Source organism: Struthio camelus, chromosome 2 (genome assembly GCF_040807025.1).
Source record: "Struthio camelus isolate bStrCam1 chromosome 2, bStrCam1.hap1, whole genome shotgun sequence".
In the NCBI taxonomy this organism is placed as follows: Eukaryota; Metazoa; Chordata; class Aves; order Struthioniformes; family Struthionidae; genus Struthio; species Struthio camelus.
Window position 1 is genome coordinate 119034626 of NC_090943.1, and position 25410 is coordinate 119060035.

General features: G+C 34.7%; 1 protein-coding gene across 1 annotated transcript in view; it reads right to left on the bottom strand.

The window, feature by feature from the left end:
• The window catches only part of SMCHD1 (structural maintenance of chromosomes flexible hinge domain containing 1), an 85991-nt gene that overhangs the window by 3785 nt on the left and 56796 nt on the right, over positions 1-25410 (bottom strand). The window contains exons 32-45 of the mRNA XM_068932291.1: positions 24243-24400; positions 16872-16987; positions 16359-16420; positions 15089-15176; positions 14558-14689; positions 12941-13093; positions 9029-9155; positions 8726-8845; positions 7195-7280; positions 6004-6126; positions 5548-5738; positions 4601-4710; positions 3207-3277; positions 1190-1361 (exon numbers count right to left, since the gene is read on the bottom strand). Of these exons, the coding sequence (XP_068788392.1) occupies positions 1190-1361; positions 3207-3277; positions 4601-4710; positions 5548-5738; positions 6004-6126; positions 7195-7280; positions 8726-8845; positions 9029-9155; positions 12941-13093; positions 14558-14689; positions 15089-15176; positions 16359-16420; positions 16872-16987; positions 24243-24400 (1709 nt within the window). The remainder of the gene's footprint in view (positions 1-1189; positions 1362-3206; positions 3278-4600; positions 4711-5547; positions 5739-6003; positions 6127-7194; positions 7281-8725; positions 8846-9028; positions 9156-12940; positions 13094-14557; positions 14690-15088; positions 15177-16358; positions 16421-16871; positions 16988-24242; positions 24401-25410) is intronic.

The following is a 25410-nucleotide window of genomic DNA, read 5'->3' on the forward strand; positions in this document are numbered from 1 at the left end:
TTTAAGTCACTATTTTCCTTTTAGCTATAAACATACAAGAACAACAACTCAGAACTAATGTTAAGTCTGCAATCCACTTCAAAACAAGTCTTCTATAATAAGGCGCTGTCCTTCAAATGGAACTTCACTATTATTTCCATTTGAACGTCTAGAGACTATCCAAGTGAAATCAAAACATGTCCTTTTCTTGCATCATGATTGCTCCTGTACTAATTGTAAAAACTTCAATTTAATCCACATTTGGTAATAAATGAGTTCCATAATTGAAAACGTGAGGATAGACAAATATAAAATGTGCTAAGAACAGCATATTTCCATCTGTAGCTGAAATGTTTACTATGTTATTCTTAGATTTAATATATTTTTACTGAAAGTCCTAGAAGAGGCCTTTTCAGTCTTTTTTTCCTCCTTCAACAGGTCAATGTTAAATAGTTTCTTCACATATAAGGCTATTCCAATTTGTACAAGTACATTCACACACTATGCATCCCGTGTTTCTAGGAATACCAATGTAGAAAAGCTACATGTCCATGCTTTTGAAGGTAAGTGTTAAGAAACAACCGTAACTTGTGAATAAGGCCTTCAGTGCTTTACAATTCAGTCAGCTATTACATGTTAGAAACTGCCATCTTTTAAATTCATTTATAACCTGTTTTCTGAAAGGAAGAATCTAAAAGCACATAGTGAAATATATTTGATACTGTAGGAAAAATAATGTCTCTCTTTTTTAGGGAAATAATGTAAAAAATGTTGTGGATGACTCTGATGAGAAAATAAATTTTTCTACCACTGCTTCACAGAGCTCACTTGCACAGTAAGAAATTCTAAATTGATATACGGCATTCCTGGTGAAGAGACTTGCAGCTTCTGTTTCCAAGGATGCTGTAATTCAACCAGCCCAACCTCCTTATGCCTGCTGCTTGAATGACTACCAATGTTTATGCTCTTCTCACTAATAAGACTAAGAAAAAGGGAGAATATCCGATGATTTTTTAAAATATATTTTCTTTCAGAAAATTTAATAGCTTAAGCTTTTAAGAAAAGAGCAATTCACAAAAGGACATTGCACAGGTCATACTTTTAAAAAAATAACTTTACCCTAAATTGAATTTTTCCTTCTTATATTACATAAAAAAGCAAATATATGCAATGAACATAATTCTGTATTTCAATTACTTCATAAACCCACCTATCTGTCCGGAGAGAGTAGAGTAAAGTTTTGGCATGGGTGCTCCAAATACCATTCCTCTGAGTTTGTCCATTGGAGGAGCTTTATTCTGAAGGCCTCCAAATTTTCCATTGCTGCGAATCCTGTCTCCTTCCCTAGTCAGCAATGTAGGGCAATGTGTGATTTTTACAACCTACACAGGTATTAAAAAAGGTATATTAAATTAGCAACTACATGAAAAGGAAAATGTAACTTTTCAGAAATGGTGCTGTGAAGCTTTGCATTTTTCAACTACAATACGGCTGGTTCTGTAAGGGGGATATATTTCATTTCATGACTTTGCTCTCAAGTAACAGAATAAATATATTAAATTTAAATAGCATTACCAGTCATTATGAAACCTCGATTTTTTTGTCCTCATATTTTAAGAGAATTCTGGGGGCAGAATTTAGATCTATGATGGGAGACAGCTCATTATCATCATATACTATGAAGTAATGGCAATGAAGATTAGTTTTGGGAAAAACTGTGAGCACTTATCTGATGAAGTATCAAAAGGACAGTGTTGTTTTTTAAAATGCACAAAATTCAAAGCATCTGGAATCCAAGGGATTTATTTCTTATAACACGTCCAATAAAACTTTCACAGAGTTGATGAAATTTACCTGTGGTGGGTGATCAAAAGAAATGCAGTTCACTCACCAAAATGAAATGACCCAGACTTCTTTTTGAGAAGTCAGGAGTGACTGCATACAGAAATTCCTTTTTCCGAACTGACACAGACAGTCAGTCTCCTAAATATGCTGTTTTATGTACAGGTTAACAACCAAATTTGACTCTCCTGTTTGAGTTTGTTGTAATAAAGCATAAGTATGTATGTATGCAATCCATATAAACACACACACGTGTGTACATACATTTATATATATTTTGCTTAAAATGTCAACAGCTGCAGTAACTAAAATTCACTCAAAGACTTGATTTTTGATGAAACAAACACATGCAGCTTTCACAGTAGGAAAAATGGTAGCTATTTGTTCACTTAATGGACATGACAGGCTGGTAACACATCATGAAATTAAAATATTCATAAGTGAAGCAGTTTTTACTATGACTATATCCATATTTCTGAAACGCTCTTTGAAAAGTTTTAAGACTTTCTTTGTTTCCAGGTTACCAGCTAGCAGTAGGCAATAAAATGGCAACAGGATCACAGAGTGGAAGAGTTGCTCAGGCCCACAGTACAGAGAAGGAAATCAATGCTGCACTGACTGTAAAAGAATGAAACTGGCATCCAATTTTAGATGTCATCAGAGGTTCCTCATTAACTTGTCGTTCTCTTAAGAACGACCCTACGATGCAATTTCTTCTACATCCGGAGAGAAAAAAAGAGAGTATCTAGCCTCAAGAGCTTAATGCTTAATCAGTACAGTTCTAATTCTTATGCTGAATCAACATTTCAATTGTAACAACCTCATAAGCTGAAATAGAAAGTACCCAGCGTCAGGACTTCCTCAGAGTATATACTCTTGTCTGCTGAAATTTGTCCCATTAAACCTAAACATAACAGGTCAGAGAAAGATCTAATAAGTTTCACATCAAGCTCTTAGCCATTTTAATGGATCTCCGTTTTCATGACATGCCTCAGATTCCTTCTTTGTACACATAGGGACTAGGAAACTACTGAAGAACTTGCATTAACACTAACAGCAAAACTTCAAATGTCTAGTCTTTAAAAAAACAGTCCCACGCTTCATGGCAGCATTCACATAATGGAATTTGATAAATGGAGATAATCTTGTCAGTGCCAACAACAGAGATTTCATTCACTGTTAAGTGCATTGAGACTTACAGACAATAAGCATACTGGAGCGGATCATTCACAGATGAAAACACATAGGTCACGCAGCATCACACTTAGCAATCTATCATTCTAAGTTTACAACGTTTAATATGTAGCTCTGTCATATTTTCTAAAATAAAAACAAATAACAACAATAATAATAATAATAAAAAAATCCCAAACTATAGAACATACCTCTTTTCTATAATGATTGGCAGCATCCAAGTTATCTATAATGATAGTGTCACCCAAAAGCATCCCGAACACTGAAAATGTAAATTTCTGAATTGTGAAACTTCTCCGCAACAAAAAAACTTTTAAGTTTTGAAAAATCAATTCTGAGGTTTCAGTATTGCAGCTTTTCAGATGAGTGCAAGGGAAATAGTATATGGAGTATATTTTTCAAAGATATTTTCTTCTGAGATAAAGATGAATATGCAAACTTTTGTTTTCAGCAAAGAATTTATAAAGAAAGAATTTCAGTATGGTTAATTGCCTTATGACATAACTGACTGTATTTTCCACCATTGCAATCTCTCAATATTTTGCATTCAAATTTGTAAAGACACACAAAATGAAATCCTGAGTTTAAGAAATTATATAAATGATAATTTGTTTTTCTGCTCCTCCCTGAAGCATTCTTGGTTTATTCGGTGGATTATCAAAGAATAAAGCAATCAGAGGTTGACAACACACACACACACACAAAAGTGCAATTTGTTTTAAGTTCCCTGATCTGTTAATAAAAAAAATTGTTCCATACAAAGTCTAACTTGATGTAGCCTTGCATAAGACATATCAAATAAGTGGCTTTTAAATTACCTCAGAAAAGCAATAGCTTATGAGATAGCCAGAAATGCAAAGAAACTGTAGTTGAAAGTCTCTGAAAGAATATCCAACTTTGGGAAAACAAACTGGAGTAAAAAGTGTTTTTTTATTAATACTAGAAAGGAATATTTCAATACTGGGAAGTTGTGAAGTTAAATGAAAAACTTCAGATTGAACTAATTACAAATTTCAACTTTGGGTATAATGGTGCAGCTCTATTAAGCTTAAGAAAAAGTGAGTAGGCGAAGGTAGCTACTGCTACATTGTTAGAAAGAGCAGGAGGATAAAATTTGCCTAAACTGAAAGCTACATAAATATTAAAAACTTAGTTTTCCTGTAAATATTTAAGTATAACATATAACAATGTACAGTTTGGTTTGAATGTATATAAATCAATGCACTACACATTTTTGAGAGGAGTAGGACTGGAAAAAACATGAAATCAGTAATTTCTGCAATAAGAAAATATAAAACCAACATACGGTAATTAGGTTCAGCTTACACAAGCTTAGGAATACAAAACAATAGTGCAGTAATTTAAAAAAGAAAAAAGCTCTATAATATAGTAGAGGAAAATAAGACAACAGGCAAAGACAGTGCAAATTTTTAACACTCATGTCATGCTCTTGTTACCAGGAGATATTAGGATGAAGGTACACTGGTATTTGCAAACGTCTTAATGGACATTACTAAACAATTTATGATTTGTGATGTTTCTTTTTAAGAAGAAAGTTACTACCATATTCTTTAATGACATTTACCTGTTTGACAATGCTCTACGTTATCTGGAAATGTTAGCAGATCTCTGGCAAATACAGGATTTCCAACAGGTCTGAAGCAGATTTTTCCATTTCTTAAGTGAGGCAAAGGCCTGGTTAAAGAAAAGGGAGGGTAACGAAGAAGAAAAGAAGAAAGTAATTTATCCTTACTTTTATTATTTCTTCTGACAATATAGCCAAAAATCACAAACTGAATTGAATACATCTCAACACTTCCATATTAGGAGCTAGATGATCCCAACATTAAATAAAATGCCAATTACACTAAGGATGCTTCAGTGAAAAACTAATTTTTACATGTGACCTATATGTAACAATTTCATTTGATTAATTTTGTGGGCCACTTTACTGTGCTCTTTTAAAAAAACTGAGATTTTGGACCTTTTACATACATTTGCACATCAACACTTTTCTAAAAGTATGTCCTTACAATGTCAGTAGTCAACTTGATAAGCAAATTATTTTCAAGCACAGACAGGATTTTTATATTTTCCTTTATTTTCTAGGAAAACAAATCAACTTATTATTATTAATTTCTATTACTACAGATGATTTTAGGGAATGTGCTCCTAAGCTGGATTTTAAAAAAAAGTTAGAATTCTATTTGAAGCACTAGAATTATTTAAAAAAAAAATCAAGTTTCTGATCCAGAAACACATAATAATATTGTTATAGTGAATAAAATTTGAAAATTGTCTTCTCTGTTTAATATAAATGTCCTATAAAATACAGAAAGAACAACCCAAGTTAAATGCATAAAACTAGGATTTCAGTTAACATTCCAAGTGAAATTACTATTGCTATTATTGTGAGGCCAGAAATGCTATACTTTGAATCTTTAAAATGAGTAAAGTTTAAAAACCAAATTAGACAAACAAAGTTGAAGATGTATGTACGAAAATGTAGAACTTTCATTGTTTTTTCTCTACCTGTTCCAGTCGGGGAGTGTCTTCTTGTAAATAGAATCAAGGGGTAGCACTTGTTGTCGACCCTGAGTTTCATCAAAAATACAACGAGCAGCTTCAGTAGTCAGCGTAACTACACAGTCCATGTCACTTGCCAAATGCCAAGAGATAACTTTTGCTGCTTCGTTATCCTCAATTTGTGCTAAATGTGCAATCTGTGCCATAGAAGTTAAAACAGTCAAAATGGGAGCCAAGACCGTGTTCATACTAATCACAATCTTTCTGCAACTGCAATCAGACATTTAATTACCCCGTTGACGGCCCCTTCAGAAAAACTGCACATCTGATGGGACTAGAATGCTATCTTTTTCTCAGAACTTCCCAAGAATTACTCAGATATTCTGTTAGCTTATTTTTCATCACTACCACCTCCTGGAACCAATAAAACTGACTTGAAGGGCTCTTTGGGAAGCAACTCACCTTGCCTAAAATATCCTGGTTGCCTTTTGGGTAATTTGGGAGGGTACAAGTTCGCCTTGGCTGCTTCATTAATCCTTCTTGATCTGTCATCTTTTGTTTTATGAGAGAATCCACATACTGAAGCTGTGAATTGAAATGGAAAGTTAGCAAACATCTATCAAGCTACAGGAACAGATAAAGTATCTGTTGTTAATCAAGTTCCTAATAAAAAATATTCAATCCTCTAAAATAGACTCTTATTATATAGGGGACAGTTGTACGTAATCGCAGAGAACAGCAAAAGAAGACACTGTAATTGTGGCTCCGAACTTTATTATTATTATTATTTTTAAAAACTCCAGGGACCTTACAATTCTTTCTGTCAGGTTCTTTCACAAAGAGCTACCAGAGCCTGATTAGAGCCAAACTGAAGAAAGTCTGAATCAGCAGGAGGCGGCAACCACAAACAAATAAAAAGAAAGCATTTTAGAAGCAGGGAACTATGCCCAGGCCTGAGAACAGTTTAGCCAGCAGGGGGAACTTACCTATCATGATTGTGCAATGCATATCATTGAAAACGCTAATTTTACTGATTTGCAATTAATTACTATAACACTTGTGTTTATTTGACCTAAAGATAAGGGGAAATTTAAATAATTATTTTTAAAAATTTCAGTAGTTTGAAAATGTTCTTTAAAACCTTTCTTTAAAATACAATTGGATCTTTACGGGAAACCTGAAAGGTCAGTACAGTGTATCCCCATTACTAATTTATTTTTAGGTGTGGCAGTAACATACAAAATGCTCTATTCTGTAAAAACAAGTGCTTCCCTTTGGCCTGCTTATGCCAGCAAACGTGTTACAATACATCCAGTGTATGCTGATCAGGCTGTAACAGCCAGTTTTTTTACTAGCAGTACCAGTACACTGCCAGTAACCTTAGCAGAAAAACAAAAACACAATCAGGATATAAAAGAGAACTTTTGTCTTCTTTTTCTAAAAATTCCTTTGAGAGAGAGGTAGACTAGCAGAATAGTAAAAAAATTTAAATTTGGCACTGGTTTGTAAATTTTCCTCATGGTTTAAATTTTCAAAGTTTTGGTAATATGTGCTTGTGTCCATATCACTGTGATCCAATAATGTACCGATTTCACGTTAAGATTTAGATTTACTTTTAAGATGTTAAAGAGTCTAGTAAGAAATAAGCCATACTGTGTTTGTCTGTGGTAAATCAATTTGATGTTTTTTCAGTTCATTCTTCAGGTGAATTTCTCTTGTTTCGGCTTCTTTAGCTTGACCTGAAACCAATAAAATCAACAGAAAATAAGAAAATGTGAGAAAGCAACTGAGCATTTCTTAAGCAATTTCTTACAGTTTTTTAGAAAGATCCCACCCACAGCTGAAAGTATCTAATGTATTGAAGGTTCTCAATTTCAGCACAGAATCTCAGGACTTGTCCAAAAAGACCTTGTGATTTGGCCAGATCATAGGAAATTACAGCAAGCTGTCATCAGCTTAAACTTCAGGAGACAAAGACTAGTCCTTAGATCAGCCTGAGCATGTAAGTGCTTTTTTCTTTCAGACCTTTAATTGCCTTTCCAAGTGGTTCTCCAACAGACAAAATAGCAACAGGGAAAGGAGCCATGGCAGGTAGCACTACTTCTCTTATCCCTTACTTTGGACACCATTTTCTGGCTACCATTTTACCCAGCTCTCATACCTGAACTGAAGGAGTTTTGAGAACAAACAAGTAAGCACAGGTGAGTTGCCTCCTGCTCTCTCTATTCAAAAAGATTTATCCATATTTGGAAACATTTTTAAGCATAAAGTGCTCTAAATAACTCTCTAGAGATACGCAAAAATCAGAAAACGTGAGGCAAAATTCTTTGCTTCTCATGTTAGATTTCAGGAATTTGCATCCATAACAGCAGCATGCAGTAAGCAAGTAACAGAAACCTAGTCTTGTACTAAAATTACAAAAAATAAAGCATCTTCTAATTCCAACATGCCTTTTTTTTTTTTTTTTTAAAACCTTTAAGTGACTACTTAAAACAAGAATTCAAAATACGTCAAAGAAAACAAACCTCCTGATCAACAGGGAGGATGATTCAAACAAAATAATAATGCAAACAAAATATTTCCTTTTTCTTCTCTCCCAATTCCATAAACAACTGCCCTCAGACTGCCCTATTGTTTAACAGACTTTAAAACAGATTACATTTGCTGAAGAACATACACATAAACAATGACAATCTACACAATACTTTGGGATACTATATGTAGGATCAAAAATGAGGAGAACAGTGATATAATACAAATGTAGGGTTAATTTTTCAAAAGATTATCTACAGTTCATTCCCTAAAACCATTTTTAGGCAACAGCTGTTTAATTTCCAGATTGCTGAGCATTCACACATCCATTGTAAAGATGGGAGTGCAAGGCAACTGGGGCAGGGGGAGGGGAAAAAAAAAATTCAAACCTAACTTAAATGTTTAGCTTCTCCTTTGACAGTTCTGACATAAGAAATTCTACCTCAAATCAAGACCTTTCATAGGTAGCTCCATCCAGTACCTAGAAGCGCCCCTGCTAACAGAGATGATATACTCCTTCCATTCCTCTTCAATTAATTTACCTCATTATTTCAACGCTAACTTTTCAACTCCTCTCTATAGTCTCAAAATCATTAAAGGAACAAAAAGTTTCATTCCCAGGAAATGTATTTATATATTTGCTTGAACTTACATTTCATTTCAGTAACAAGCTGATTAGTCGTATCAAACCAATTTCTGTAAACGCCTATGGACTGAGATAGTTGGTCTCTCTCCCTTGTAAGTGTTGCCATCTGTTGCTGCTTCTTGAAATCTACACGAAGAAATATATATATTTTTAGAAGAAAACATGGTAACATACTTAGTTTATACAAACATCAGCAAAAATCTATTAGGCTATCACATAGTTTTGCTGCAGTCAAAGGATGACTGCAATAATTAGAATTACTGACCTAAAAATAGTCTGTTCTAAAAGAAAAGAGTAATTAAAATGTACCATTGTAAAACATAAATGACAGACGGTATGGTTCCAAAGGTTTTTTCAAGGCTGGAAGATCTGGCTCAAATACAAGAATATATTCAGTGCTATCTCTTCCAGGACTGTTTTCGGCCAGGACTAGATTCTAATAAAACAAAGATGTACGTTTATATTCACATTTGAGGTAACACACAAAATAAAATAAGCATACTTCAAACACCTTATAAAATTAGCTAATATACAATGCCTATAAGCTATGACTACCGTTTTAAATATTGACTTGTAAACGCCTTTTATACCCAATGAAAAGAATTATAAAATAAAGATTTAGCAATAAGTATTCTAACATTCAAGAATTAAGATTGCCGGTTTACCTGTTTCAAGAGTCTTGTTATTTTTGGCTATATATTTTATTTAAGAGACACATGCTCAGAAGGGACATTATCTGCACTGTCCTGTAAGCAAGATTTCCTTGGACGTATTTCACATAGCATGTGAACAAATGCATACAGAACATTAAGAGGAAATAAAAGACCAGATGCATAAACATATAGAAGGAAAAATAAACTAGTCCCAGTGCTGAGTTAAAGTTACTGCTGTTACCATGGAAGTAGACAGTAGGTCCCAAATGAATGAACAACATATCTCCAAGCACTGATAAGACATCCCATTTCTCAGCAAACCAAGCCCTTCTCCTTTCTTTACAAAAACAGGAATTATCATACAACCATAAAGAATGGTAAACAGAAATTAAATTAGTATAGGAATATCTAAATGTGCTGTTACTTTGGAAAAGGTATCATGCATAAAATGAGTAATGCTTATAATAAAACTCATACTGTTTCCACCTTTAACATGTAGAAATTGCTATTCAACTGGCCAAATCAAGAGAGGTGGCTGCGGCCTAAAAGAGATAGATATATAACCTTCAAAGACAGTCTTCATGGCTTTCAAAAATATCGCAACTACATATTTAAGCAGAAGCCTGCAGGGGAAATATCTTTTCCTTAGAAAATTTATGCTACTTAAAATCTAAACATTTTCCTTCTTCCCTTCATTAAACAAGTTTAATAATCCTGAACCTCAATGTACAGTTGAATGTGCCCAACTATCAGCTTCATGATATTGAAGCTAACTGCGCACGATTATACTTCTAGACAAGATGGAACAATTTCAAGGTATCCAAAAAACAACTGTTCCCCTCCTCCCCAATTACTAGTTATATTAAAAATACATTGCATCATAGCCAACAAATCCTTTCTGCGTAAGTTGCCTTATGCACAGATCTAGCCTCAGAACTCACTACAAGCTGGACAACTGAAAACTGCCAGAAGAGGGGAAGAGATATGGGATTCAGTGAAACGACATTACTCCCAAAGGAAGAGAGGGAAACATGAGCTACAGACAAAAGCAAGAGTATCTCAGCAGATCACAGCAATAAGACAGCAGTACAAGGAAAAAAACAACCCAGGAATATATATGTAAAACGAAAGAGTGGCAGCTTGTAAGGAAAAAAAAAAAAAAAGACAGACTTTTATACAGGTTGTTAGATAAGTCGTTGAAGCAAGCCTGGAGTTTCTATGTCACAGTGGCTCAACAGCAGCTTACTAGTACATGGTGAGAAAAAATTGGCTATTTCTGCATCTATGAGGAGTCTGAGAAATTACCCCATAATTTTATCTGAGCTGGCAGAGGCCATGCTATGAGGTTGCTTTTTCCCTCAACTGCATGAAGTTTCAAACATCTGCTTAAATTTCTACCATAGGTTAGACATAAGATTTGTGAAGAAAAGCACTGTCTTATTAGACCAATGATTACAGCTGACCCCTTATCTTCACCTTTGCTTTATCTCCCTACCCCACCTGCCCTAGAAAAAGATGTGTTTTCATAAAAATCTTCTCTAGCTCTGAAACCTAAGTAGCAAGCTTCAAAGATACATACATGAAAAAAGAAACTGCTTTGAGTTTAATGGCATATGGTAATCAGATCTCAGCAAAAGTAACTGGTACCTGTTAAGGCATTGCAGGCTTTAGTCAGAGAAATAAAAGATCATCAGGGCAGGGAGTGGGAGGCACAAGCAAACAAATTATTATTCCTGAAACATGGCTGGGAAACATGAGAAACTTAAGAGTGCACCACAGAATCAGTTAGTATTTTATCTGATATCTCTATTCAGTTTACGGTTGTTATTTTTCCAGCTTATTTTTTGTACATATTTTGCCACTTTTCCTTAAGGATCAGTGCAGATCAGAGATCAAGAGAGTGTTATGTGAAAAGTGTTTGCCCACTGTTAATTGCCTGTTTCTGTCTTTGACCATTATTGACAGAGAATTATTTATGCTGTGTCATTAAGTTTCATTTATATAGTTCCACAAAAGCAGTTGATGTGCTGAATAAAATATATTATGACAAGCTCATATGTAGGATCTATGAATTTTAGTGATTCTACTTTTTTTTTTTTTTTATTGTGGTGATTTACAGGATGTATTGGAAGGTTTTATATCTGCTGCTGAGTAAGAGTCTGCTTCAATCTGGCACATACTGGTGCTGGTCTGCTGGGAGGTTGCTTCCAATGCACAATTTAGGAAAGTTGGCTGAGAAAATTCCTGAAAAGGTAGGATCTTCTTTCAGTACACCTAACTGTTTAATGATTTCCATACATTTCAGGCTAGTAAGGCAAGAGACAACAGAGGTACCGAATGAAATAAGGGTTTATTTTTGCTCTGAAATTCTTACATTGTACTTCAGCAACTTAAAAAGTTCTCTGTAGGCTGCTGAGAGATATTGTGAGCACTCTCCTCAGAACAAATGTGTGGTTGTATATTGAACCGGTTTCTCTGTGTGTTTTGAACAGTTTCTGGTTCTGGGCATGTGCATGCTTTAACTTGTGTGCCTTGTACATTATAGTTCATATCTGCTATTTTTGTTGATGGCAATAGCATCCAGAAGGTAAATGCAGATAATCGAGAAACAATTTAAAAGACAATTATTGAATGTAATATAATTTTAACTACTGTCTAGTATTATAGCCCACATGACAAAAGCTGTCTGCTATGCCTTTGCTGTGCCAAAATAATATGGTTATTTAAAATCTTTTCCTAGAAGGTACTAACATTTTCTTCTGGTAGCTGAGGTGATACCGTAATTGATGACGATATTACTCTCGAAGTGAATTTACAGTTTTCAGTAATTCAATCTGTATTAGTTTGCTGAAGAAAAAGTGACTGAGATGACTTGATTACAATAAACAATACTTTCACAGGAAGAAATGATCAGGCATGTATGAGCTCTTTAATCCAGCAAAAACATGCAACAATGCAGATGCTACAGCCAGAGATTCGAACAGGTCACTTAATCACCGAATCAAAGAATCAAGTGAAATGTAGAACTTTATCTTGGATTCTTCAAATCAGAATAGGATGCCTTTGCACAAAGTATATATTAGCCTAATTAGGCTTGACTAAATGCCAAGAAAACTAGGTGAAATTTAATTACATACATACGAAGAGGTAAGACTAAATGATTCTAAGTATTCTAAGTAAAACAGTAAAATACCACTAATACTAAAGATTTAATTATAAATTAGTGAAGTGTTCTTTAACATGTGAAGTTCTAATGAGGAAAAGACTTATCCTGGATCCCCCTCTATGTCCTAGTCTCTATGAATGAAGTTTTTCAATCTACTAGTCAACTTCCCTCTACTGGCAAGGACAATCAGTTTAAAGAATTACATTCCTTTATGTTTCTGAAAGTCAGTAACCAAATAGAGAAGAAATAATCTATCTACATATCAGTAAGAGAAGGCTACAATATATGTTAAACCTCCACAAAACATGACTAGGTGCAAGATCAACTTTGAAACTGGAGGAAAATATGCTTCTTTAGATCCATTGCTCATGGAACTAACTGTATTTTTCTTAAAGCACTTACAATTTCAGCTGATCCTCGGTCAAAAGGAAACTCGATTGTACTGACTTTTCCATGAAACTGTGGGATCTCTGTATCATCATCATCACTGGGACTCTTTATTTTTGCTATTATCCTGCCAACTAAATCAATTCCAGTACGGTTGTTGTATTCATCCTGTAAGTAAAAAGATAAAGAGGCTAGTTTGGATCATGAACAGGAACTGTAAAAATTTGCTTATATATACTATCACACTAAGGATCACAAGATGTTTCTATTCTATAATTCTCCCACGGGTTCTCAAATTCTTTCTTCTCTATTTGTTAGTGAATATTTGAAGTTTGAGGAACCTAAATTTTTATTATGTGAGCTTCTATGAGAAGCTGTATCCTGGAAATAAAATCACATATAACAGCACAAGTTTCTCTTCACATTGTTTTCCCACTAGAATCTACTTTTGAAACGTTTTTTTCTTTCCAACAAGAAGTCAGTTTCAATTGAGATGCACCGCATGTTTCATTTTTAGCCATTTCTATGGCATAAACCAAAATACAATATACATAAAACAAGATATATGTCTTATACTGAAAGTCATTGATTTACATCTTTGTTGTGAAATTAATCTGCCAGTCTGTGCAACAAGGCCCGTCAAAAGAGGACTTGATGTGAGAGGGCAACAATGTATCTACAATATAGCAGAATATCACACAAACTTAATTCTGCAACTTTGTCTACCAAAATTACCAGACAGCATAAAAAAGAACGTTTAGCATGCTGTATGATACAGGTGCAGGAGGGCACAAAACAGAGAAATCAGAGGCTTGCTTTTGTAGACACATCTGGATTTGGAGATTGCTGAGGAGGTCCAGCATGACTGAAATCACTCTTGTGAAAACTTCCATTGACATTGAGTCTATTAAAAAAGCTTTAATGAAATCTATTTATTCAGATAACACACTCTCTTCAAACCTATGAACTGAAAGGATGCCCATCTGGAGAAAATTTTTTGATGGAACAGTCAGTGTATATATTTGTATAAGTGATTCATGTATCTTATGCTTGACTGACAATCAATCTCCCCATTTAAATCTACCTGGGCAAAAAGAAATAAGACTCCTGAAAGTCAAAAGTTGTGAACTATTCTGACACTCTGACTGTCTTTGTCTCTCTTTGTATACACACACCAGGGTTCTCATTCTGTGGGTCCTGTGATGGTCTGGGGCTGTCTTCGGTTCTCTGAGGCAAAGGGGTTATCCTCGGAAAACTGGTATTTTTCTTTTGGGTAAGGAGAGATGGAAGCTGCCCTCAACAGAAGTCAGTTATTCCTAAATTTTCACTCAGAACCACAGTAACCTGCAATTGCAAATCTTCAGTGCGAGTCTCCTATGTTGTTAATCGATGAGGTGAAAATCCAGTATTTTGAAGAATTATTTTTAAGCATTAAAAAATATATATATTTGAATAGGGTTTTAGGTTTCTTTTAATCATTCAAAATAAAATGAAAATTTAAAGATTTTCACTATATTCAATTACATTTTAACACAATTGCATTTTAACATGCAGCAATACCTTACAGCAAAATTCATCACATTTTTAGCATGCTTACATAGTAATTATGATTTTGTATTGAAGTACACTTACCATTACATGGAGGTGTAAATCCTTGACCAGTGTACGACTAGTAACAGTTCGAACATTGGAAACTGCTGGAGTAGCTGGTAAAGAATCAGGTAACAAGCGTACTGGATCATTAGGTACAACTTCAACTATAATCTAGAAGAAGAGGAAGGAAGAATAAAAGAAAATTAAAAAGACTGATATAATTCACCGCAATTCATCTGCACATATAGGTTGCTCAAAAAATACTGAAAACAAACGCATGTGAAATCTACTGACCGTCTTGAAATAAATTAGCGTGACCGTGAGAGAGTTCTGTTAGTTCACAAATTACTCAGTTTTATGATTTTTAGTTAAAAAAAAAAAAAGCTAACAAAAACATATCTTGAAAATCAACTCTTCGAAATCAGTCACTATTAAAATAAAAACATAATTTTTCGCAAACCTTGCAAGCGAAAGTATCGATATTCTATATCTGTAAGTAGCACAACATTTCTCCTAGATGACTCTGTACTACATGTTCTTGGCTACACGTAATTAATTATAGATTCAAACCTGGTCACTGCTGAGCGTATTTGTCTTATCCATTGCAAAAGTAAACTGGATACTGTAAGTCCCCGCTCTCTCGGGAATCACTTTATCCCTAAAAGTATATAAAAAAATTAATATTCAAGTATGCAAGGTATGCAAGCAATTCAAATTCTGAGTAGTCCTGCTAACTACTACTTAGGGTCCTGCTGAGGCATGAAGTACTTTAATACTCCTCCATAATAACCTTCAGCAAGAATGCCACCAAAAATTCTCAAGAACCCTTTAAGAACAAGGCGTTTGGAGACACAGATGAGGAAAGACTCCTTCAAAGGCTTATAATCTCTACTAGTTGACAGGAAGTTTATCACAGCCCTAGTATTCAGAAATCTGCCAGCCTACTTCGTTTTCACGTTCCATCTAATAAATTCTCATAAAGGTACTGCAACAGAACACAGGGTTGTTTACATCTACAACAACAACAAAAGATTCACTTCAAATTTAATCATTTGGAATTTAAATAAAATCTGAGTAGCAGATTCCTCCTCTTAGTGAGCATGAGAAGTTGGGTAACTGGGATGACTGGCAAAGGTTGAGTATCATGAACAGAGAGAGGGAAAAAAAAAAGTTTTCATTTGACCTTACAGCATTCTACAGTGCAAACTACTGGCAAAGAACTCGTAATATCAAAATACAAAGGAAAGATAGATGTCTGCACTTCTGCTCACAGAAACATAACTTCACCTAGTAAGGAAGGCCACACAGTCTCTGGAAGACAAGAGATCTAATCTGCTGCAGTATTCACTTATGAAACTTTTGAGGAGATGCAAACAGTGTCTAACTAAGATTCAAACATTTCTCTGGGAGGATATCACTCTTGAATTGGTTAGATTCTTGCTTTCAACACATGGCATTATACCTACTGTATGAGTAATAATAGCAAGCTGTTTCCTCTTATTTCGTTTGGAAAAAGTAAGATAAAAGATTCCCTGGAACACTTAAATTAGTACAGAATACAATCTCAAAGCTTTACATATTTGTAATCATTTTAATATATTACCTTAAACTCCCTTCTTCTTTACTTTCAGATTAAACAAATGTCAAATGTATCTTGGAAAGATATAGTCCTCATATGCATATGCATTGTATCACGCCAATTCCTAAATATTTCATAGCACTGTATCACACTAATTCTTGAACAGGTTGTCATTATCAAATACTAAAGCATTTCTCCCAAATTCAGACTACTTTGTATACTAAGTTTTATTAGTAATTATAAAAATATATGCTGCTATACCTGAAGTAAAAGAAGCCATCTTCCTTGTCATCCTTCACTTTACTACAGCTAAGTGTTGTAACCTGAAAAGAATGATGCAAAAATGTAATGAAACATGCTTGAAAGTTAAAAGTACCTTATTCGTAATATGCTATAAAGCCTTACTGATTTGCTTTACTGATAGCATAAAGGAATTCAAGGAGGTCATCTATAATTTAAATGCTAGTTTTATTCTTAATCCTTGGATTGTTTTCTTTGCAAAATTCAGGGTGGCTACTTTTAATGGTCTCCCTACTATTAATTAGCTTCTGCATAGTAGTAATGTTTTCATCATTACTGTAGTATCAACATTAGAGGAGTCTGATAACTTACTCTTAAAAGTAGTAGAGCAGGTTTTGTTAAACAAACGTAATTGATGTGTAATACTCTAGAGCACTGACCGAAGTGAAACGAAGGGAAATTTCTACTGTGAAAACGTTTGCCCTATACCTGCATTTTGATATACATTTTTTAAAACAAATTTGGATGACTTACATCAATTGGCATTCTAGTTCCGCTGCTCTGTCCTTCCCACATTTTCATAGAAATCCGTGCTGGATTAATATTTTTAATAATGTTTTTGTCTTCAGAAAGAACACTAACCATAAAATCTGCAGAATAAAAGAAAGAAATTCATGACATCCTGACAAAATTTTGTTTCACCCTCCTACTAGGGAGGGAAAAAAAAAACCACGCAACACTCATATTTCAAACACAATCTAAACAACAAAAAATTCAAAATCAGACATGGAAAGCCCAGTCTTGTAATTAGATCAGGTAACAATTCTCACTTAGAAAAAAACACTGCTTTATGCAATGACTACTTTAAAAAAATCTCAGAATTCAAGTCTCCTTTCCCAGGTTAGCACCCTTATTAGAATAGCAAGCCAGGCTTCTTCTTGCTCTCAGGAAAGAGCAATCATTAGCCAGTTAAGCAGTTAGTTGCCTCCTTGCTCTAAGGATGGGAAATCCAGATCTCCTTCTTCCTACAAAATTGCTTTAGTCCCTGGACTACTGGATAAAGAGGCCCAGTAGTTAGAAAGAGATAGTACCAACACCACTATCATCCTCTCCTTCCGTCAGCCACATCGTAATAAGGACATAAGCTATGAGCCTGACATTGGCTACTTTTTACAGATTAGTATCACATACTTAAATCTATTAGAAGCCAGATACTGGTATACATGTTCCAACCCTTCATTTGCTGTTGTCTGACTTTGCAGTCAAAATACTGAATGATTAAAATCCCAGTCAGAAAACATCATCTTTTTCCAGCCATTCTATAGAAAGCTTAGTGACCTAAAGAAAATGGAATCCAAACTAGGAAAAAACTACTCGAAAACTGTGCATCAAATACTTTGACACTATGATAACGTAGATTTCAAGCACATAGTTGAAGCTGCATTGTTAAATTAAAACAGAATTCTACACTTTAGGCAAGGATTGAGCTTTAATGTGTATGAAAAATTCAGGTATGACTTCCCTCAAGATGACAGGGCCTACCATTAGTGCACTATGTTCTGAGTCCATCAGTAAATGCAATAATTAGATGCTAATTAAATATGAAGCTGTTAATACGGGATTTAATAACAAACTTAGTAAAATGTAATATCAAATATATTTGATATTTTGTATTTGATATTTTAGCTCCTGAAGAAGTTGACTAAATTCTCTTCCTCTCTCAAAATGTGGTTGATTTATATTACATAAACAATGTCTTTTTCAAATGTAGTGTTACTGGATATTTCTCTGCTACTCTTAAATCTTTAAGTAAAAGCTCCTATTCACTGAAGTTTGAAAAATACGTTCTTCCATGTTCTCCATGAAATGGAAGCCTCTTTCAAGTCTTGTTCTACTTCCATTGTAACCTAGAGAAGACATCACATAACAAGTATGACAGTTATCTTCATTCGTATGCTTCTCCTTTTTTTTATTGTCTCCTGATAGCAGCCAAGTTAGTCTTCTGTTTCTGTAACTGTGGCCAATGGAAGCCCTGAGTTTCTTGGAAGCCCTGTTGTTTCTTTGGGAAATTGCATTTAGGAATATTTTCTAAAACAGCAGAATTAGTACACTAGCCTCCTCTTACAGTCAAAGCTTTAGATGCAGAAAAATAATGGTAACAAGAGATCAGAATGTTTTATGTATTTCTTTTCAACAGATCAGATCTCCTCACAGAGCAAAAAAGAACAGGAAACAACTTACAAATCTGTATACATATATCTGATCAGGAAAGTTGCATAATTTTTTAATATATATGTACAGACACATGCACACACACACACACACACAAATAAAAGATGAAAGAAGCAAGAAAAAAGTTATGAGCACAAGCAGAAGAAATCACAGGAACTTGCGGAAGAAGCAGGTAAGGGACAGCTAATCCATCCTCTGGCTATCTTATTCTGTGCTGCAAAATGAAGCTTGAAACCCAAGAGGGCTGGTCACAGAGCACTTCAAAGCAAGGAAATCTCCATGGTGAAAAGTAAAAACAAACAAAAATCCCCCAAACGCATGCACATACAAAAGCTGGCTTTTCTTCTGCTTGAATCCATAGAAATATCTACGGTTATGTTGTCTATAGAAAGGAAATTACTACATCAAGATTAAGGTTAAAATGTTAGGAAGGGTAAGAACACATCAGCGTTTTATAGTAATACATAAAGAGCTTGCTCTGATTTCTGAATTCCAAAAATGAAACACAATCTCAAGGCTTAGGCCTAAAGCACTGGAAATCTGAAGTTTGTTTTTATGCCTGCCAGAGAATTCATTGCAAGCAGCCTGTGTTTCACTGAACTCCCATTTGGTGCCTCTGTTTTTAAGAGGAAGAAAATTATTACATTACATCATATGGGACTGTTGAGGCCAATTTAACTGATATTTGTATAGCATTTAAAATTTTCTTCACAAGCAATTTTTGTTGTTCCAGTATAAACAATCAGCAAAAGAAAAAAAAAAAGGTTATAAGTGACACCTGATATTCGCTTTAAAAATAAACACCCTTTATTTTCGGGCTAGAAACAAATCCAAATTTGATTTTTATTTATTCTGGAGCTAAAATTGCAATATTAAAAGGTGAAATATAAAAAGTGAAAGATGCTGAAATGTGTTTTTTCTTTACTCTGTACTTACAGACAATAAACGAATATTGTTCCTGGACAACCAATGATAACAATTGTGCATGAATTTCAAGCTGCAGATGTTTAAATTACACTAACACATTGTGAAATTTTCAGGAGAGCTGAAAAGGAACATTCAAAAATCAAATGAAATGGATCTTGGTCTTTAAAAAGAGAAATTGAAACAACCCCTCCTACCATACACCTTCTATTAGTGAGAAGTATTCCACTTGTCAACTACTATTATTACCAATGTATCTTTTCCATCTAAATTTTGAGCAGATATTGCAGGTATTTCATACTGACTTGGGATACGACAACAGGATTTGTAAGAAGCAGATTTTTTAACAATCTGCAAAGCATTCTCTTAAGCGTCTACCCTCGCTAAGATGTAAGAATTGGAAGGCATGAGGTAATGCTTCAACATTATACTCTCCCAGCTTCCACCAATCTCATAGACTTCCTGGAGATCACAGTGCATGACAGAACTATCTTCCACGAGTGCATCTAATGTTTTTAAACTGATTTTACTCATCTTTCATATTGTCCTGTGACAACATGTTCAGAACAGAACTGCATGTCTTGAAAAATACTGGTCTTTTGCTTGCTTTAAACCTAGGATCTGAACATTTTATTTTGATGCCTAACTCTAGCATCATCAAAAAATGAATACTTGTTCCATACCAGCTTTTTCGAAGCCTCTCTCAAATTTATATTCGTACTTCTTTCATACCCTTCACTATCTCTTCCAATCTGAAAAAACCTTCATCGTCTAGCCTCTCTAGATACAAAAATTGTTCTGTATCTCCTCATATTTGCCACCACTTTCCATAAGTTAACTAAGCCTAATATATCCTTTTTGAGGATACTGGATCTGTTTTCACCAATACTGATTGCATGTATCTAGATTCTTAAATATTCAGTATTCTTTCCATCTTAACTGCCACAGATCCCTGAGAGACTTTGCCAGTAACACTTTCTTCATTGTGACACCTTCTGACTTTTTACAACTCTCTGTTTTCTCTCTTCGATGCTGATAATGGTCCACGAAAGGGCAGTAGTTCATAACAGCTTACTTTAAGAGCCTTTGGTAAAAGACCTCAGAAATCAGGCAGTGCATCAGCAGGATCTCTCACATTCACATACTTGTCAACTCCTTCAAATCGACTGGCAAGGAAGCACTTTCCTGTACAAATATGTGAAGTTTCTATCCTGCTCCCATTTTCATATTTATGCACGCATCTGCTTAATTATATTCTTTATACTTTTCAACAACTGGCCAGGATGAAAGATTGAAAGTTTCCCTGACCTTTCCTTAGACTCTTTTTAAAAACTGCATCAGATTTGCCACTTGAAGTTTTTCCTTTCAGATAAAGGCCAGATTAAATGGGATTAGTATATCAGAGTTAATAGTTCAGCAATTTCCTACCTAATTAATGTATAGTTCTTAAGTGAATATCATTAGATATAGGAAACTTGTTAATATGTATTTCATTAAATACTTCCAAAATCTCTCTACTGAAGATTCAGATGTAACACTGATCAATGCTAGGGTAGAGGAAGGTACCAGTTTGGGAACTACTTTGCCCTCCTTGCCAGGGAGCATTGATAAAATGTTTTGTCTGGTTTCCTATTGCAAACTGTGAAGCTGCTTTTATACCTTGATAATCTCTTGGTTCTAAAGCCTACAGCAGGCTTTCCAAGTCTCATATTTTTTGGTTCTGCCCCTTCAATATATTGTTACTACAGTCTTTTTTGCTTTCCTTAATGTGGTAGTAGGTTTAAAATGACAGAAACTACCTGCTTTCTATCCATGTTATTTAGACAGGACTCCAGCTTTCACATAATTATTTCATATGGCAAATTGTGTTACTGCAAATTAAACAAGAAAAGAGCTTGGAAGAAGGGCTAGTAAATTCATATGCTTCACTTGCAAAATCAGTAACCAAATCTCCTACAGTTACCATAGAACGGACTTTTCTCTCTTGTAGCAACAATATAGGTCTAATAATATAATAATATAGGTTAATAATACAAGTTAATATAGGTCTAATAATACCTCACTAGATTTTTTTAAACATCTAGTCTTACATTGAGCTAGCGGCTAAGCAGGACAGAATATTTCCCCTGATTCTAGAAGATGTTCAGTTTCTTTTAGGATGCCTTGATAACTTCTGATCTCTTGAAATTTTGGAGAAGGCTAGATTAAGGAAAAAAGATAAGGACAGTGCTCCAGTTTATCCTTGCTGCATGATACACAACAGTGTCCTCTAAACCATTTGCCTTACGCTGGAAGAAAAGGAAAGATATTTTGCTCCTTTAACCCTTATAACAAACAAATGAAGCTGAAAGTACAAACTGAAGGAAGCAGTTCCCTAAGGCTAGATTCCTTTCATATTGTTCATCCTGACATGCCTTAGAATGACACAAGTGACAGTTTAGCTTGAAGGAGGGAGGGAGGAAGAAAATCAATACTTCTCCACGCTTTATTAAGATACTTGGATTTTCAGATAGTATCTGTAGGTGCTAAAGAGGCTCTCGAGGCCTTGGAAAAGGTTACATCCTTTTGAAGTTGTTGCTGGACTCTGATCTTTCAAACTTCTGTCTCTTCCCTTGTCCCAGGAAAACCTCTCCCTCCAACAAGCTAAAATACCCTTCTGTTCACATGAATTTTGGCATCCTTGAGCTATAAAATCTATGCCACATTACAGTGCTCTTTTTAGATTCACTTATTCATGCCTAAATTTTCTTACAGAAGAAAGTAGAGATTTCACATTCTGTTTCAATTACAACAAAAGATGTTTCCTCAGGGACAGAATTTCTCCTCTTCATCTGTTTTCCTGCTGTTACTGTTTGACCACTATTTTCCTCAAGGGGATAAAAACCTGAAAAGTTTTTTGTTTCATGACTCAGCGACCTTGGCTTGACACCACAGATAATCCTCTCATGAGGGAAAAAAGTAGGAAAAGAGAAAGTTTTGGACCATCTCTGGCTTCTTTGCTATCACTTGAGATTTTTCTTTTGACTTGCAAAGGATTCTTCTCTTCTTGAAAGGAATAGTCAATGCTCCTAAACCGTACATCCTTTCGGTTCCTCTTGGCTCATAGGTGCACTAGAACTTCAAAGCTACCTCCTTTGTTACTATTAAATTGAAGATAATATGAGGGAAAACATGCATGCACTTGCTGACATCATCAAGAGATTCAATAGCTTTTCCATTTATAGACAGATATAACCAGTAATTTGGAACAAATAAATAAGAGCTTATGGTGTTTTCTCAAGAAGATGTACGTGACTTTTCTTTCCAAGTGTAATAGAGGTATCTCAGATATGGTTGTTAAAAAAAACTGAGCACAAAATGTTTGTAAGATGACCATTAGCATATGCAATTATAAAGAAGTATAAAATGCTGAGACTACAAAAAAAAAGGGCAGAGTTATTCTCAGGATGCTTTGCAGAGTAGGCAGAAATCAGTTTTACTCTTCCAGAAAAGGAGGGATGGACACCATGGCACAGGAATACAAGTACGGATAGAGTAAACCAAGTAGGGACAGTAAATTGCAGGGAAAGTGAGGGAAAGTTGGGTAGTTGCACCAGTCAATAGGAAGACTTATGCTTTACTAACTAAAATTACACAGAAATGCCAGTTTATCTCTTGGCCTCAGTAGCAACAGTCAGTCATACTTTCCAGAGCTCCAGATGCAGTGACTACAAGTATCTCTCTTTTTTTTTTTTTTTTTCCCCTTTTGCCATGTTAGCATTCCGTTGACTCCAGAAACTGCTCATGCTGCCTACAGCAAGAGTCATGTCTGAAAGGCACACATGACAACATTCAAAGTCAGCAATGTGTCTCAACATAGGTGATGTAGAATCATGTGAGGGATTTAAAAACACAATTGTCATTTTATGCAAGGAGACAATCCAGCACGGCATTTCCTCTGTGGCAGGAAGATGATGGAATAACAAAAAAAGAAAAGGGGCATGTGCAAAGTATAGCTAGCTTCTTGATAGCAAATTAAGGGTACTTCTTCGAAAGACTCTTTGGTTAATGATTTCTCCAGGTCCTTCATGCACATTCCAGTTACCAGATAAAGACTTGCAAGAAAGACAGAACTGAGAAACAGTGGCATGCGAGTACTGAAGTAGCTCTAAAGAGAGACCGCATCTAATTCATCAAACGTGATCCCTTTGAACACTTCAATTTTATTGGCATGACTGCCACAGAACAAATTTGAGTCCCTGCAATGAGATGGTTAAGAACCAAAGTTTGTATTTTTCATTTGTGGAGAAGGTGCATAGACTAATTCACAGAATAAAATCATTCTGAAGAGAAACTTCAGAGTAACTAAAAATGAAAACATGAATCACCATTACATCTGTTGCAGTTATTCAGAGATAAAGCATTATCTGAATGTGATTTTTTTTTTTTTTTTAGTAAAGAGAAAGAAAAAGCATGAGACAGAGGGTCTTGATACCCTGTTAAACTGTTTTCTATACTGCCAGGAGATAGAAGAAAAAAAATTGACCAAGAGGGCAAGACAAATTTTGGTCATTTACTCCTTGTTACATGTTTAGTTCCTGATTTTCTAAAGATGCAGCCAAAAAGCTAACTATGTTGTTCCATAAATACAGTATAATAGGAGATAGAAAGAATGTAAGAAAATACACCAGGAGAATTATAAAAATAGTTTTTCATTGGTTTATAAAGTCTTTGAGCAACTGATTTCCATCAGATAGTCCTTTTACTTACCAGGGAAGGTACCTCCTGCCAGAAAAGAAGTACTTTTGTCATATTTAACATTCAAGTAGACAGGTTTCTCCGGGTCAGGCAGGACATTTAATGTGATTATAGGACAATCTAATGTACTTTTGTTGTATGAGGCTTTAAGCTGTAAGGCGTGCTCTCCCCTGAAATAAACAGAAATCATAAAATTTGTTATAAAATACCCCTTCTAAAAAGTTTTCAACAGACCTCAAAATCTGAATTGTGTAAATGAAGGCATAATTAAAAAAAAACATAAAAAGAAAATTTGAGCTTTCAATAGCAAAAGGAAGAAAAAAATGGAAGTTTTAGTGCAAAGTTAGAAACAATATATTTTTAATGAAGTAAAATCAATGGTTTAAGATATTCTTAGGATATTAGCTTACTAAATTTAATTTTCCTTTAATATTTTATTAGCTTGATCATGTTTCATTGGCTATCTGTAAGATACTAGCAACTAGCTTTAAACTGCAAAAGGTAATAAAGTGCAAAGCAGGCATAGCTAAATAAAATGCTATCTGAGAGGAGCATTCAGCTTTTGCAGTTTCTAAAGAGTAAATCTGAGTACAACCCAACATCTAGCAAAGTGCATTGCAAGTATTTAATGACTTCATTGCCATCTAATAACTCATTTTTAGAGTATTAAAAACTAGAAGTTTTTAAATAAAACTGAAAATATTACAATTAATTGCACAGAGGCTGCATTACCCAGCCCGTTTTGACTCTATACAAAAGCAAGATGTTACCACTGAGCACACCTGTTTCTAACCTCGAATAATTTAGTGCCTCCTAATACTCAGTAGCATTCTACCAAGATGTGGGCATCATCCACACACTGAGCACTATCAATAGCTTTTTAATGTTATTTCACATTTGTAAGAAAATCTATTTTAGATTAAATCCTGCAGATATGAATGCAAAAATATTAACTAGCAGAAAATACTTCAAGAGTTACAAGAACCAACACTTAGTAGTAGCTTCTAAATTACGCAGAGCCAACTTATTCTTGTAAAAGCTAACTTTTACTAATTTCTTGTCAGTATTTCTCTCTGAGCACCTGCTGGTTTAGAAAATAATCACTTATATTGAAACATTTGACACGCATTCCCCTTGACCATAAGACTTGCTCTACAGCTGGAAGGTTAGCATCCACTTC